General features: G+C 37.9%; 1 protein-coding gene across 1 annotated transcript; it reads left to right on the top strand.

Moving 5' to 3' along the window:
- The first annotated feature begins 3,002 nt into the window (after window positions 1-3,002).
- LOC127658415 (neuronal pentraxin-1-like) lies at window positions 3,003-14,094 on the top strand. The gene is made up of 6 exons (XM_052147697.1): window positions 3,003-3,061; window positions 8,002-9,018; window positions 9,459-9,969; window positions 10,550-10,800; window positions 12,696-12,875; window positions 13,056-14,094. Exons 2-6 carry the CDS (start codon window positions 8,314-8,316, stop codon window positions 13,263-13,265), a joined length of 1,857 nt encoding a protein of 618 aa, XP_052003657.1. The 5' UTR covers window positions 3,003-3,061; window positions 8,002-8,313; the 3' UTR covers window positions 13,266-14,094.
- Window positions 14,095-15,509: the final 1,415 nt, after the last annotated feature.

Raw genomic sequence — 15,509 nt, 5'->3', positions numbered from 1 at the left:
CGAGGTTTAAGAATTCTTAAGTGACAGTGGGCATTGCCTTTATACTTGGCTGTGATGCACTGAACTGTCTCTCATTCTTTGATCTGGATGGTAAATAATTAGTCACTAATGTGAGCTAATGTCTGGCACTATCACCATCCTAGAAGTCTTTCTGTTGTGCGTGTGTGTGTGGGTGCCCCTGACCTCAATCAGTATCCATCTGTCTCTGTGGCAACTGCGGAGGATTTCTGCAGACTTTAATTAGCCCGGTTATCTTGTTAAGATCTATGACAGCATGTGACCTTCATAGAAGGTGTAAGAACTCTACATCCATAGAGAATGACATTACATGGTGAGGAGTTTCCTGTGCCGTGTCTGAACATGGAGTCAAAAAGTCTGAGAGCTTGTTGAAAACATGCACTATATATAAGCCGCCAATCGAAAGTAAACAAATTTGTGACATGTCAATTTCATTTGAACAAAAGGACAGATTTCATTGCTTCACACAAGATGATCATGGGAACATTCTCAAATCATGCTGAGTAATATAATCATCAGGTTTTGCACAAAGTTCTGGAGTTCATGCCAGCTCGAATGTATTTTTTGAGCTGTTAAGTTTTTTAAATTACAGTTTTTATGGCCATTTTAGGGTTTATGACAACAAAGTTGTAAAATTGGATATAACTATACACAGAAAAGGTTAAGGCATTTTATGACACTAAAATTATGTTAACACAATAATTAATTAACACAAAATACATTTTTGTGGGAATCAACACTATGCACCAAATGCACTGCAACTGTTTAGTCATATCAAGTGGAAAGACGAAAAAAAGTCTTGAATGCTTTTGTTTGGCACAGAACAATTTGTTATTCTGATGATGAAATCTGTAATGATAAATGTTGTATTATATTAGAAAAAGGCAAAACAGAAGCATTTTCGCCAACAGTCCAAACGTGATTTTTCACAGCGATGAATATTTTGAATAGAAATAATGGATTCCTATGGAGCCCTCCACACTACTGTAGGTGTGATCATTTGCACACGGTTATTTTTTTCTCTCATCCAGAGATGAAATGACCTGACCAATCAAATTTGAACTTTGAATCACCTTTCAGGAGCTGCTGCAGTTACCAAAACTAGTGCAATTGGTTGCGCTAAAGCAAATAACTGTTTTGCACACCGTCATTAGATGCTGAAACAACTTTTCAAACATTTTGATGTCATCATGTTTTATTCGGAACTGCACATTAAATCATACTTGTTTAATTGAAAAAAGAAACATGTTCATTCTGCCAGTCAACTTGTCCTGCAGGTGAATTGAAATAGTTTGTTGAAGTGGCTCAAATGTTTTCTTTTTCACTCTTTTTCACTGAAGTCCAATCTAGATGGACTTCAAAGACTTTGGTCATTAATCTTACAGTTCAAACACAATCGATGTTTAAACACTGACCCTTAACACTTAGTTTAATAATTTTAAAACATGATTTTACCTATACATAATTAATATTTACATTACATTCATGATATTAGCCAGAGGGGAACTGGCCCCCACAGTGAATCTGGTTTCTCCCAAGGTTATTTTTCTCCATTAATCCACATCTTATGGAGTTTTGTGTTCCTTGCCACAGTCGCCTACGGCTTGCTCACTGGGGTTATTAACTCTTTCCCCGCCAGCGTTTTAAAAAAAAAAGTTGCCAGCCACCGCCAGGGTTTTTGACGATTTTAGCAAAACTTTAATGGCCCATAGAATAATTAATTCCATGAATATATGAAGATGCTATATATCAAAATAAAGATCTGAGCCTCTGCTTTTAGGCAAATAAAAAACGATTTTATTTTATCTTCATTTGTTATTTTTAATGCCATTAAGGCATTAAAGGTAGGCTTTAGTCAAAAACAACATTTAGGACAAAAAGCTGAGAAAAAGGCATTTCTATCTACATTTTGAGCTACATTCTCAAAACTCCACTTACGTTTAAGGCGATCGCAGTCTGTTTCTTTGATCAAAGAGTTGCATACTCTTTCAAAACATGCGTCGTGGTCTTTCTTACCGTATTCCACCTAAAACACGGATACCAGGAAAATTCCGTGTTTGGCGGGAAGCTTTTTCATAAACCCGGAAAATTCCGTGTTTGGAAGGGAAAGAGTTAATATAATTATCATTTAATTATTTTTAAACCATTAAAATCAAATTTTGTCTAAATTACACAATGATGATTAATCGACTTTATGGACGTTGCAGTTTTTGTCGTCTGTTAATGCTGATATTCTGTAAAGCTGCTTTGAAACGATGTGTGTTGTGAAAGGCGCGATACAAATAAAATTGAATTGAATTGAATTGAACTCGTCATGTAAATCGTGAACAAACATGTCATCGTTTATGCAGCTTACAGAGAAATCTGTTTTCTTTTTTCAACCGGCTTGCTTGAGAACTCGCTAGCTTGTCTATCGTACTGGGTTTTCATGGTTGTTTTTTCAATTTGCTAAGTAGTTCTTCCTGTACTGAAGCAAAATTGATTGTCAATCAGTGCCACCTATTATAAAGGCCTGAATGTGCTAACAGCGAGTATTCGTGACACCTTTGATATGAACGGGTAATTTGTTGGCAATTCGTCTGGCTTTTTTTCACGTTCGGTGTGAAATGGCCTTATGCAGAATTGCCTATATTTAGATCTACTGTAAATAGGAGAAAGCCAAAAATGTCAAGACAATATTATTTGCTAAATTTAAGAGGTATTAGCTGACTTATGTTGAAGTCAATAGTGCAATAAGTTATTTAACAGTTTAAATCTAAGAAAATCTGCTAATGGGAAGGTCTCAAGTTAATGATCATAGGACAAAACACATTTGAATTGCTGCTGACACTATTGGAGTTGAACAAGGGAGGCGAAAGAAGAAAGGAGATTTAGGAGGAAACTAGGAGGAGAGAGAGAGAGAGAGAGAGAGAGAGAGAGAGAGAGAGGTGGGTGGTAATGAGACTCATCTAGATTAAGTCTCTTTCAAGCTGTTTTGTGATTGAGATGGACTAGTAATGCGTGGTGACAGGACATGCATACAGGGACCTAGACATGTTCACAGGTATGTAGCCTCAATACACTTAAATTAATGCACAGCATTTTCCATTTTTAAATACTTCATAAGTATTTTTAAAGCAAAGGAAGCTTGCAGCATAATCTTTAGTGTGAAATATCCATTAACAATAACTCAATCCAAAAATCACAGAGGCAAGATATCAGATCTCTCATAGGTTTTGTTTTTGTTGATTTTTGGATTATTTATGTTTGCTGAAATCTACAATGTTACTGCAGGTAAAATGATGTAGACTATAGTAGCTGTTACTTAGAGCTCATGTATGACGCTAGTGTATGACATTGATGGCTGTTTTCATTTCATGAGCAGTTTCAGTAAAGATGTACTAGGGGCTATGTCATTCTTTATCATCTTTGAGAGCTGCATCTGTTTTTAGTCTTTAAATGTTTTACCTTCTTGAGATTTGATTGTTTAGCTGCTTAACATGGTTTCAATGAGCCACTAAAACTGTGATTTGATTGTGTTCAACGGATTAGTGCAATTGATTTAAAACTCTACACATGTGTTCAAGACTAACTATTTAATGTTGTGTTGACTTTGATAGTTGGTATGGTTCATTGAAGTTAATGATTTTTGAAATGTGTTATTGACTCCTGTCCCCAATTAACCATAGATTCTGCCAGAAGATCATAGTTAATGTTACTACTAAAATCATAATGCATTAATATGGGATCTCTTTCAAATAGTGTAAGAAGCTGTCAGAGTCTTATATACCATTGTGTTCAAGGAATATTCTGGCTTCAAAACAAGGTATACTTGTATTGAAGTTTATGATTTCAACTCATCCTTCCTTTATTTAAAAAGGTTACAGTGAGGCACTTACAATGGAAGTGAATGGGGCCAAACCATAAACATGAAATACTCACTGGTTCATACGTTTAGCCACAAGACATAAACAATATGTTTGTTAACATTATTATAGTGTGATAAAATCATTTACTAACCTTTTCTGTGTAAAGTTTTATGTAATATTACAACTTTGTTGTCATAACGATGAAACCCTGTAATCCTGGCATTAGATATAAGCTTAAATATATTATTAAAAGTTTTGTAAGCGATTCATCACACTAAAATCATGTTAACACATAATATTTAGGTCTTGTTGCTATACTTTTGAAACATTGAGTATATTAGCATTTATAAATGCCAATTTACCACATTTTAAGTGTAGTAACAACAACTGCAGTCACTATAGTACTTTGGCGGAGTGTACGACTGCACTCATTTCACCAAGAGATTGCAAATGCTAGCAAATCTGAGAAAGGATTTAGCAATATTTGCCTCTACAGTGCAGATATGCATTTGCAGACATTTTATCCAAAGTTACTTAAAGTGAACTCAGGCTATACATTTTATCAGTATGTTTGATGTTCCCTGGGAATCAAACCAGTGCTATGCTACCAGTTGAGATACAGAAACACAATATGTGAGCAAGATGAAGTGTGTAAAAATGACAGATTTTCAAATTTTGCTTCAGGAGGTGCTTATTCTTATTCACTCTGTCAATTACTGTTCAACTGCCTCAGACAATCTTTGAGAAGATCCAGATGGTTCTTTAATACTAAACAGCATTTTACAGATTCAGCAGAAGGCACATTAAACTTCATTGTGTGTCTCTGACTTAAAGTTCTGACATCATTCAGACACAACAATCAGGCTAATCAAGTGGATTTAGATAGGAAGATAAACCAAGATAAAATGAGGATTGAGAGAGACTGGGAAACAGCTTCATGCTGTTCTCAAATGATGCCATCTGGCTTCCTCTTTAAGCTCTTGACATGCATGATCTTACTGCACACAGTTGGTGCAAGTGTGCTCGGAGGAATAATTGTCTGCTGTTTGATATATCATTTGATACAAAGTTTAGTTCTGCATTTCACTTCTGTTGAAGTGGGATCTCCTTTGTTGGATATGGATAAAGCCATATCTACTTGGTTTATTATCGATAACAAATGCACTTGAATCCACATGGTTGTCTATCCTCTTCAATTGAGCTTCAATTAATGTCAGTATACTTGATCTTAGCAATACCCTGATTACCATGTTTTCATAAAGTAAATATCTACTATATTCTATTGGTTACTGTGGAAAAAACATGTGCCCTGGACAATAGCAAATCCGAACACAACAAGTCACAACTTGTCACAGGAGACACATTTGAGATGTATGTGTCTTGCCTGATCACTTGTGACTGGATCATCTGAGATAAATGTTAAAATCAGGTGTGAACATGGACTTTATTTCCTCAAGGATGTCAGTCAGACAGTATAATCCTTCCAAGAACCAAAGAAAAATGTTGGCACATGAAGCTGTAGGTGTACTGACCCACTGGAGCTCCACCTACAGTAGGAGCACAACTGCTTTGGTCACACAGGAGACAAAATCCACAATATCTTGAAGAAGTAATCTAAGATGTCTGCCAGAAGTAGAGACAGTAAGACCTGGATATATAAGGACATGTCATTATGTGCATTCTGATTGGTCTAACTGTATTGAAGACAGTTGGGTCAGTATATACTTTCAGAGTATTTCAGAGACCAGATTTGAATGAGGACATTAAGCAAAGTTGGACAAATATAACAAAGTTCTGAATATAAATATTGTCTCCCTTTCAAGTCATGAGCTAGATTTTGAAATTAATTCCTCAGTTAATTTTCACAGAAAACTTTTTTGTCACACAGTGCTACGTCTTAAGTTGTCTTTTGAAGTTTGTGGACAGTATGAGGACAGTATGATCCCACCCTGTCCAGCCCTCCCTTCTTCCAGTACCTCTAGAACATTTTTGCAATCCAATTAATGAACAACATTCAGCACATGGAAGACACAGTACAGGCCTCAACGGCACACATTCACACACTAATCCCCTGTGGACCCTTGCTGACGATTCTTCTTGACCTATCCTAATTGAGAGAGAGACTCTGACGTACATTAATCCACTTGAATGGACATCAATGTTACCGCATTACTGCTTCAAGCTAATTAAACTGATCATCATCCACTCTTAAAAAAAAAGGTTTTCAAAGGTTTTAATAAAGGGGTTCTTTACAGCACTTTTAGATTCAGCAAAGAACCCTTTTTTTATGAAGATGTTTTTTAGCTTTAGAGGGTTTTTGAATGGTCCATGATAAAAGTTCTTGATGTTACATTATAAGTTCTTAAGATCAGCATATTGGTTTCTGGGTTCTTTCAGAATATTGATGGTTTTCTAGGAACTAGAGAAAAAAAAACAGGGCGAAATTAGTAGGCGAACAGGGTTTGCTTAATCCGCCTACAAATGATGATGAAATGCATTGACGTTTTTGTTCTGCCAATGTGTTGGTTTGGTGACATTTCTCCTGTTCGAGCACATCCCTGAAATTCTTGACCTAGGAAAACTCGTCTTTTGACGAAAAAAGAAAAAAGAAATTTGTCGCCAAAAGTGGGAGGGGCTCCATGGCAAGTTTAATAAAGCAAAGAAGTCAAACAGTGCTAAAAGCACCGATCCACAGAGTGAAAAACCTGCATTTTTGGCATTACGTTTGTGGCTGGAACAGTATGTTGAACATTGTGACATCACCCTCAACTAACTTTTTTTTTTTTTTTAACGCAAATAGAATAAATGCTGGCTTCACACATATAATTCACACGAGATCAGTGATTTAGCTACTCGATGATGATTTAAATTAATGTATATGCAGTAGATATTGTGTTAATTTCTTGTTTACATTCTGAATTAATTGAGCTAATGCGCTAACACGTACATTCGGCCATGATATGCACTGATTACACTCTGTTTTTGTAATTCATGATGCCGCTGATACTACTACAATGATGGGTGTAAAAAATAGTGTTAATGGGTAGAATACAGTTAAAGAATGATGATAAGTATACCTTACTTTGGGCAGACGTGTGAATGACTTTTGCGGCAAAAGGCACATGAGTGAAGCAGCAAATAAAACAATTTGAGTAGATTTGATTCCTTTTGTAGACTAATAAAAAACAAATCACTCGACGTAGTCTTGGAAAATGTGTCAATACGAACAATCGTTCTGATGTAGATACATTTGCACCAGTTCATGTTGAACTGATTGAACAATGTAACTGAAATTAGCTGTCAACCTCAAAGTTGGAGCTTTAGGTCACACCTACAAATGACGTGGACCAATGGCAGTAAGAAGGTGTTTAGCAGCTGTTACGAACCACCGAAATGAACTCAAAAACAACTTCTTTTTGGCAGATTTTATTCTAAATGACGTCACACATGTTCGTTCTTCAATTTCGTAGGAAGTATGCAGGGGCCTTAAAAAGTTCTCTTATGATATCATGCTTAAAAGCCTTTTGGTTCTTGGTTATAACTGGAACCTATATTTTTAAGTGTGAAGTGGAAAGTCCTATTGTTCAGATGTTTCATACAGTTCTTAGTCATGTTTCATCAAAGTATTAACTCAGAGATTTCTTATAAAAAGTTTTGGAGAAATAAGAATAGACACATGAGACAATTGTTGACATACAGTAAAAGTAGAGTTGTAAAAATGAATGTGGCTGGCTGTGCCACATTAACATAACATTGCAGAACATTGATGAGAATTTAGTCATTGGACGATTGAATGTTCACATTCATATTGAAATCTGACTTTTGATTGCAGACTTTGGTATCTTGGGAAAATCTGAGCACAACTTCTGAAACTCTGACTGAAACTCTGACGATACATTTAAGAAATCTCCTTTGTGATGTTCCAAGGATGTAAACAGTTATTCTATATTGAGTGCAGCCTGAATGTTTCTGTAAAACTTTAATTGAAAATCTACAGTGATGAATCACTAATGTTGTATGTTGTAGGGCCGCACAAATGTCTGTGGTGGTTGTGGCCCACCACATTTTCCTGAGACTGTGTGACAAATAAAATCATCAGTACTGAAAGTAAATTTGTTTTGTTTTCTTTCTGTAGGCTTTAGATGAGCTGCTCTGAAGAGGCAAGGAGGGCACGTCTTAAGGATTACTTGTAAACATGCTTGGTCTCTGAACAGCAGACAACCTTGGAGAGAAGGAGGCTGCAACGACAGTGAGCTGCAAGAGACAGTTTTACAGGATTTAAAAAGAAGAGCACAGATACAAGTGCAATCCTGTAAACATTCTGAAGAATTAGGCCTGCGCAAAGATCTGCTCTGAGCTCATGTATCCAATAACATAAAATAGTTCAAGGCAAAATCTCTGTCTACCTTAAAGAATCAACTATTTGATCAGTTAGGATTAAAAAAGCATGAGGCCAAACTTGCATACAACATACACCATACAAGTACAAAAGACCAAATGCGAATGGATTTTATCATTCTTATATGCCATCTGTCTTTCTGTATGTGCCGGGACTGGAATTCCGGGTTCAGACTACAACTCTCATCCTCGTTTGATATGTACCCCTATTCCCGCCGATGCTGATCCCAGGTGTTTCCCCACAGCAGGTGGTCCAGGTGGTCCCAGTAATGGGCACCACAGTGGACCAAATGGGAACAGCAATGGCTGGTGGGGTATGTCCGAGGAGACAAAAGCAACCATTCTGCACCTGCGTGAGAGTTTGGTTCAGCAGAAAGAGACCATCCTGGACCAGCGGGAGACGATCCGGGAGCTCACGGCCAAACTGAATTTGTGTGAAGGCTTCAACCGTGGCATGGGCAACCATGACGACCACCCGCACCACACACCTACACACCTGGCCCACCATGCCCACCACGCATACCTGCCAACATCTGATAACAATCACCTTGGATGGGTGGTTCCTGATGGTCACCACAGCAACCATGGAATGGAACCTGTACATTATTGGAATGGGGTCAGGGGGCCTCACCATGGGAAAAGCACATTGAGCGAGAAGCACATCACAGGGGAGATGACCCCTACAGCCTCATCTACGCCGGAGCAGATCAGCAGGATGCTTCAGACCTTAAAGCAGCAGCTAGCAAACCTGCAGGTGAGGTAGTATATGATACAAGAGGTTAGTAAGACAAGGGATGGACAATAAAATTAACAATGGGGTGGAAAGATACTGCTGTTGAGATATTAGGAGCAAGAGGAAGGTTTTGACTGAAGGTAGTCCTGAAGCACAGAGGTCCTCAACTGGTGGATCAAGACTCCAATTTGGTTCACAGATCTGTTTTGATAGTGATATAAATTTTAAAAGAGGGGAGATAATGCTTTTCATACAGGGCCGGTACTGAGATGCCATATTTGGTGATTTTCCAGACTACATTAAATATGGGATATGGGTTTGGTATTGTGTTGGGTCACTAATTGATGTTCGACTGACCAAAAAAAAAATCTGGGTCCTGAAGCAAAACCAGCTCAGAACCACTAGTGTACAGCGCTGCACCATGCAAGTCTTTTCTTAAACTATTGTGATTGTGTTTGCAGACAAGAAACACCTCCAGCACCTACTCCAGTTCACTGAAGGATCTCCTGCAGAGGAAGATCAATGCCCTAGAACAACAGATGCAACACCATTCTGCATCGCTAGCCAGTGCCAATCACAGTGACCATGATGGGGATGACAGTCACCATGACGACGATCATGACAGCCATCACAAGGACCATCATGCTGACCGAGTCCATGATGATCACGATGGTCCCCATGATGAGAGTCACCATGATGAGCACCATGACGATGATCACCATGACGATGATCACCATGATGAGAATCAACATGAAGATAGCCATGATGAGAGCCACCATGATGTCAGCAGGCATGACAATGGGCACCAAGACAACGGTAACCATGATAACAGCTACCATGACAGTGAGGTTTCTGGACATAGCCTAGGGAGGTTGCCGTATCAGATACAAGAACACAGACAAGGACCGAATGGGGTGCACAGCAAGTTGGATGCAGTACTAAATCATCTGCAGCACAGGCTTGCTGACACAGGTAAGCCCACAGTCAAGGAAAAAAAAAAACCTAGTCACAAAGCCACAGAGATCCGGATTTAGGCACAGCCTGCAGAAAAATGCAGCTAAAACGACCTTCAGTTGGTAGTTGGTTTTACATGGTTTATAAATTTGGTCACTATTTGGCTACCAAGCTGATGTAGATGGTTGACCAACTGTATTACCAGCCAGTAGACCTGGTCTTGATCTGGTTTTTGGAACTTGGTAACTGGTTTGTTTCTGGTACAAAGTGGTCTATCAGCTATAACCAGCTTGTCCAGACTGGTCAATTTTGGTCACTAGTTAGTCCTAGCTGGTCTAGGTGGTTGATCAGGTGGACTACCAATGGGCCTGATTTCTACACTTTTGTCAAGTTGGTTAGGACTGGTAGACTATCTTGGAGCAGCAACAAATCAGCTACCATGTTCTTAAAAACAGCTTGACTACTTTAAGCAGGTTTGACCTGTTAGGGCAATGTTTTTTCCTCACATGCAAAACTTTTTAATTGATTGTCAGCTGATCAACAATAATTATCAGCTCTACTGACTCCAACTGATCAACAATGATAATCAACTCCACAGGCTCTAGGAAGAAGAGCAAGGCCACTGAAGCTTTCCAGATCGGTTTCCCCATGCAAACTAACTACATGTACGGCCGTGTAAAGCGTTCTCTGCTGCATGAGATATTCTCCTTGACTCTGTGTCTGCGGATGAAGGCTGGCTTTGGGCCTGGACTAGGAACACCCTTCTCCTACTCTGTCCCGGGTCAGGCCAACGAGCTGGTTCTCATTGAGTGGGGCAACAAACCTATGGAGCTGCTGATTGATGACACAGTGAGTAAAAATGATGGAGACAGTAATGAGCGGATTGAGCTCTTAATATATTATCATTCTGTGTGTGTATGTAATAAAGTAGGCACTCCTGAAAGTTACTTCATAGAAAAGTTTTACTGCTGCAAGTAACATGGATGCCAACAGTTTAACCTGTCTGGTGTTCACTATTTAAAGTAATATTAGTGACAGGAGATGTTTTATTGTCCAGCAATTATAGGTTAACCACCATCTATAGTGGATCTAGTTATATCTTATTTGATTCTTACACCCCATCTAAACCAGACGCAAGCGACATGTCGTGTCAAAAGCAAATCTCTCCTATTATAAGCAATGATGCTTTGAACACTGGGAATAATAGCAGCCCATCAGAAAATGGTGCAAAATATTTGAATAGATGTGGTGCATCGCAAGTTGATAGACACCCCATTCTATTTCTGATGTTCTGCAGAGCTACTTTAACCAATTTATTATCCCATGTGTCTGAAATAGAATTTTACTTAGCAAATATCATGTGTGAATTTCTTTTGCCATAAATTGTATTCTTTTATTGAAAGAATATATATTTTTATGTTATTTTATTAAAGGTAGCTTGTGATATTTTGTCTCTAAACATAAATATATGCAGTTGTTGCTATAATAACATATTATTAATAATTATGTAATAACTACATTTTTATACCAAAGTATTATCCAGTTTAGACATGATGTCAGAGAATTCCTATTCGATGGATTCTTCATGATTGGTCCCAAATTATGATAGAAATTTTAATTTGTGTCCAATAAACTTTCCCTTTTTGACTAGAAAAAATTAAGAACATTAAGTAAGAGGAAAGGTAACGATTTTAGAAAGTAAAAATGGTTTGTAACCTTGTGCGATCCTGCATCCTCATGCATGAACTTTATGTTTTTGTCTTCACTATACGCTACGCATAATTTCATTAAAACCGACTGATTTTTTAAACTTCACATCTGGTAAGAAACCTCATTAAGTTTTTGCATTGAAACCTGTTTGAGTCAAAAGACTAGCATCTCTAGTTTCATCTGATATGCCATTTTAAAACATTTATTGCAAAACGGCACGCTGTTAAACACAATGACTGCAAACGAAGGATATATTTACTGTGCATTATCACATTGAGAATCAATGGGTGCATTAAAGAGGTTTTATATGGCGTTAGGATGAAAATAAGGTGCAATTCAAACTGTTCTGAGACCAGTGCAGACAGACAGCACACTGGAGGTTAAGTCATTCACTAAATAGGGAGCAAGGGAGCATCCTATAGCTTTCTATACAGCTAAGTGCAGTCACTCCTAACATCTGATCAAAAGTTCAGTTTCAGGCTGCAGATGATGTTTGGATCACTCAACATGTTTGGCAGACACGGGACAATGATAATCAGTACATAGATTCACAATTTATAATGCTAAACAGTATTTTAACATTGTTGGCACTGATTGGACGATGCTGGATATTCTTTGAATCAGAATTAATTATGTTAATTTCCAGAGTGTTGATTATTCTATGACTAATCAACACTCTGGAAACATAATAAAAAAATTGGTAAAAAAAATCTGACTTTCTATAGCTTGGTATTACTTAATATTTCACAACTTTGTCCAGCTGTCCACAAATGAGGACATACATTTTAGGAAAACTATTTACTCTTCAAAAAAAAAAAATTAAAAAAAATTAATTCCCATGCTTATTATGGATTTCTAGATACTAATGAAATAGGGAAATCTAAAATGCACACAGCAGTCACGCTCTGGTATTAGAAGGTTAAAAGAGGAAGAGAGACAGAGGAGAATTAAAGACTTAATATGTTCGTTTAATTTAATTATGTCTGTCTGGTCTGAGTACATCAGTGTGTGTGTGTGTGTGTGTGTGTTCCCAGGCTGTTAATCTACCCCTCTCTTTGAACGATGGTAAATGGCATCATGTGTGTTTGACATGGTCAACACGGGACGGGATATGGGAGGCCTACCAGGATGGAGTGAAGAGAGGCTCTGGAGAAAACCTCTCCCCCTGGCACCCCATCAAACCTGGAGGGGTCTTTATACTGGGACAGGAACAGGTAACACACAAGCTCAACATACAGTACTGTACTGTGATACAGTAGGTGATGCTAAAAGTGTAGAAATTACATACTTAAAATTGAACAAACCAAGTTTTAAAAAGTCTGAACAAACTGTCAGTATTCATTGACATTTGGTCTTGCAAATATGATATCACCATCTTACCTTGTTGATTTCAGGACACTCTGGGTGGTCGTTTTGATGCTATGCAGGCGTTTGTTGGTGAAATCTCAGATGTTCAGATGTGGTCTCATGTTCTCACACCTCATGACATCTACAGTCTGGCTTCTTGTGGAGGCCACATCACTGGTGACATCATCGCCTGGTCAGAGTCAGTGGTGGAGCTGCATGGAGGGGTCACTAAATACCCCTTTGACCCCTGTCACTGAAGTCAAGAGTTTATAATGCTCAGGCAAAAAGACAGTTCTTTTCACTATCACTGAATTGCAAAATGTAAAAATGCAAATCCAAAGCTTGTTTTAAAGCACTTTGATGACTTAAAACTCAGACATTACTACTTCAAATATATTGCCTTCTGTTTACATAAGACACTTGAATGGCCCCATGACTTCTGTCTTGTGTCCATTTATTTATGTAACTAATGTTTTCTTACTACACCTTTTCTTATTAAATTGTAATTCTTTACAAATACTTCAGTGTCTTTTAAAAACATTTAAAGCTGAAGTTTTTTTGGTGTATAAAAATGTAGATGTTTTGTGCAAAAATAGAAAACCACAAGGCTCTATGTGAGCGGTCAGTCAAATTGAATGGATTCGTTTTCTTGTATTGTAAGAAGAATCTACTAAAGATACAGCGATACCAAAGAGAAGAGTTAAATACTGCTGATAAAAACAGCCAATTGATCAGAATCAACTTATGGATTTTGTGTTTGTAAATTAATGTCTTTCTTTGTAAGTAACAATCTAATTCACATATTTCTATTCTAATGTTAAAATGTTTAGCCACATCTAAATAAGCAGCCAGAACTTGAACTGTCTTTAGAATTTAGTCATACTTTTGTACATGCCTTGAGCTGTTGATTAGATGTTGTGTAGTAAATAATGTATTTCCCTCCACTCTTTTAAATGTATTTATAATTTAAAAGGCAGATTTCCACTGTAAATGTGTTTATATGAACTGTTTATTTCTGTTTATAACTCTTGCTGTTAATTAACTTGTTTTCTTTTGGTTACAGAGTTGAAAGCAGAAATGCAATAAAGGGAGTGAATTTTAGAAATAAAACAATCACAGCATGGTTTCTGTCCAATTCTGAAAATTTCCGTATATACCATCCAACATGAAGCTTATTTTAATCAAAGACTGTTTACTCCAGGACGGATCACTTGTATTAACATAAATGGGAGAAACTACAGCAACCAATATGGCATATGTAGAAAAGGAAGTCCCGCCTTTCAGGTAAAAGAGCCAATCACCTTTTAGATACAGGCATCGCCTGTCAGTGAACTCCGGAACGGGCATGCACGTTTGCTGGACCGGCCTGAAAATGTGCATTTTGGACAGTGGGCCATGGTCAGATTCTTTGTTTAGCCAGTCAGAAGACTGACGCATTGTCTGCCTGTCAATCATTTTGTGAGATCACAGGGCAGCAAATGGGCAAAAGGAAGCTGAGAGCGTCAGTTTGAGAGTTGTCTCTTATTTATGGTCTCCAAGTAGTGTGTGTATCTATGGAAAAAGGGGGCATGTCTAATTCAACAGCTAGGTCTCTTGGGAGTTCTAGAATGGCTAACACCACTTACAGCACCTATGAACAAATTTAAAATATGACGGTCTTGGACTTCTACCAACATCTAGCGTTGTAGTTGCAAGTAAAAAACTAATATTTTTGGTTACTGATGCCATTGTAGAAATGCACTATTTATAGTCACCCGTGATATTTTATTCTGTGAGTGAAAGTGTTTAGCAAGGAGTGTTAATAACAGGGTTTGAAATTCATATCTGCCAAACGCAGGTATTTTGCTGATCTCCTGGGATTTTCACACACAACAGTTTCTAGAATATACTCTGAATGGTGCCAAAAACAAAAAACATCCAGCGAGCTGCAGTTCTTTGGGCGAAAATGCCTTGTTGATGAGAGAGGTCAATCAAAGCCTCAGAAAGTTGAGGCTGCAGTGGGCCTAGCATCTGTGTACCTCAGCAGAAATAGAGATTCATCAGACCAGGCAATGTTTTTCTAGTATTTAACTGTCTGGTCTAGGTGAAATGTGCCCACTGCGGTCTCAGATTTCTGTTCTTGGCTGACAGAAGTGGAACCCAACATGGTCTTCTGTTGTTGTAGCCCATCTGCCACAAGGTTCGATAGAAGTCAGAGTACTAACTGTGGGCTGCTGAGGAACAGAATAACAAGATTGTGCAGCACTAATCTTTCAGGTTATCTGTCAGGAAATTAGCTAACAAGCTCAAGACTCTGCTGAGGATGAAAACATGACATCAGAACAACTTTGGAAAACTATCACAAGGCCCCAATCCCTCGAAAGACAGATATTTAGATTGTGTAGAGCACTCAAAACGTTAAATAACATTACAACGTGCCCATGAAAAACATAACACCACTATGACAGGGCGTTGCTATGAAGTTACTGAGGTGTTCAGAATGGTTGTTAGAAAGAGTTTCT

The sequence above is a fragment of the Xyrauchen texanus genome, chromosome 17 (genome assembly GCF_025860055.1).
Source record: "Xyrauchen texanus isolate HMW12.3.18 chromosome 17, RBS_HiC_50CHRs, whole genome shotgun sequence".
NCBI classification, from domain to species: Eukaryota; Metazoa; Chordata; class Actinopteri; order Cypriniformes; family Catostomidae; genus Xyrauchen; species Xyrauchen texanus.
The sequence above is the reverse complement of the archived record's forward strand: the minus strand, read 5'-3'. Positions and strand labels throughout refer to the sequence as shown.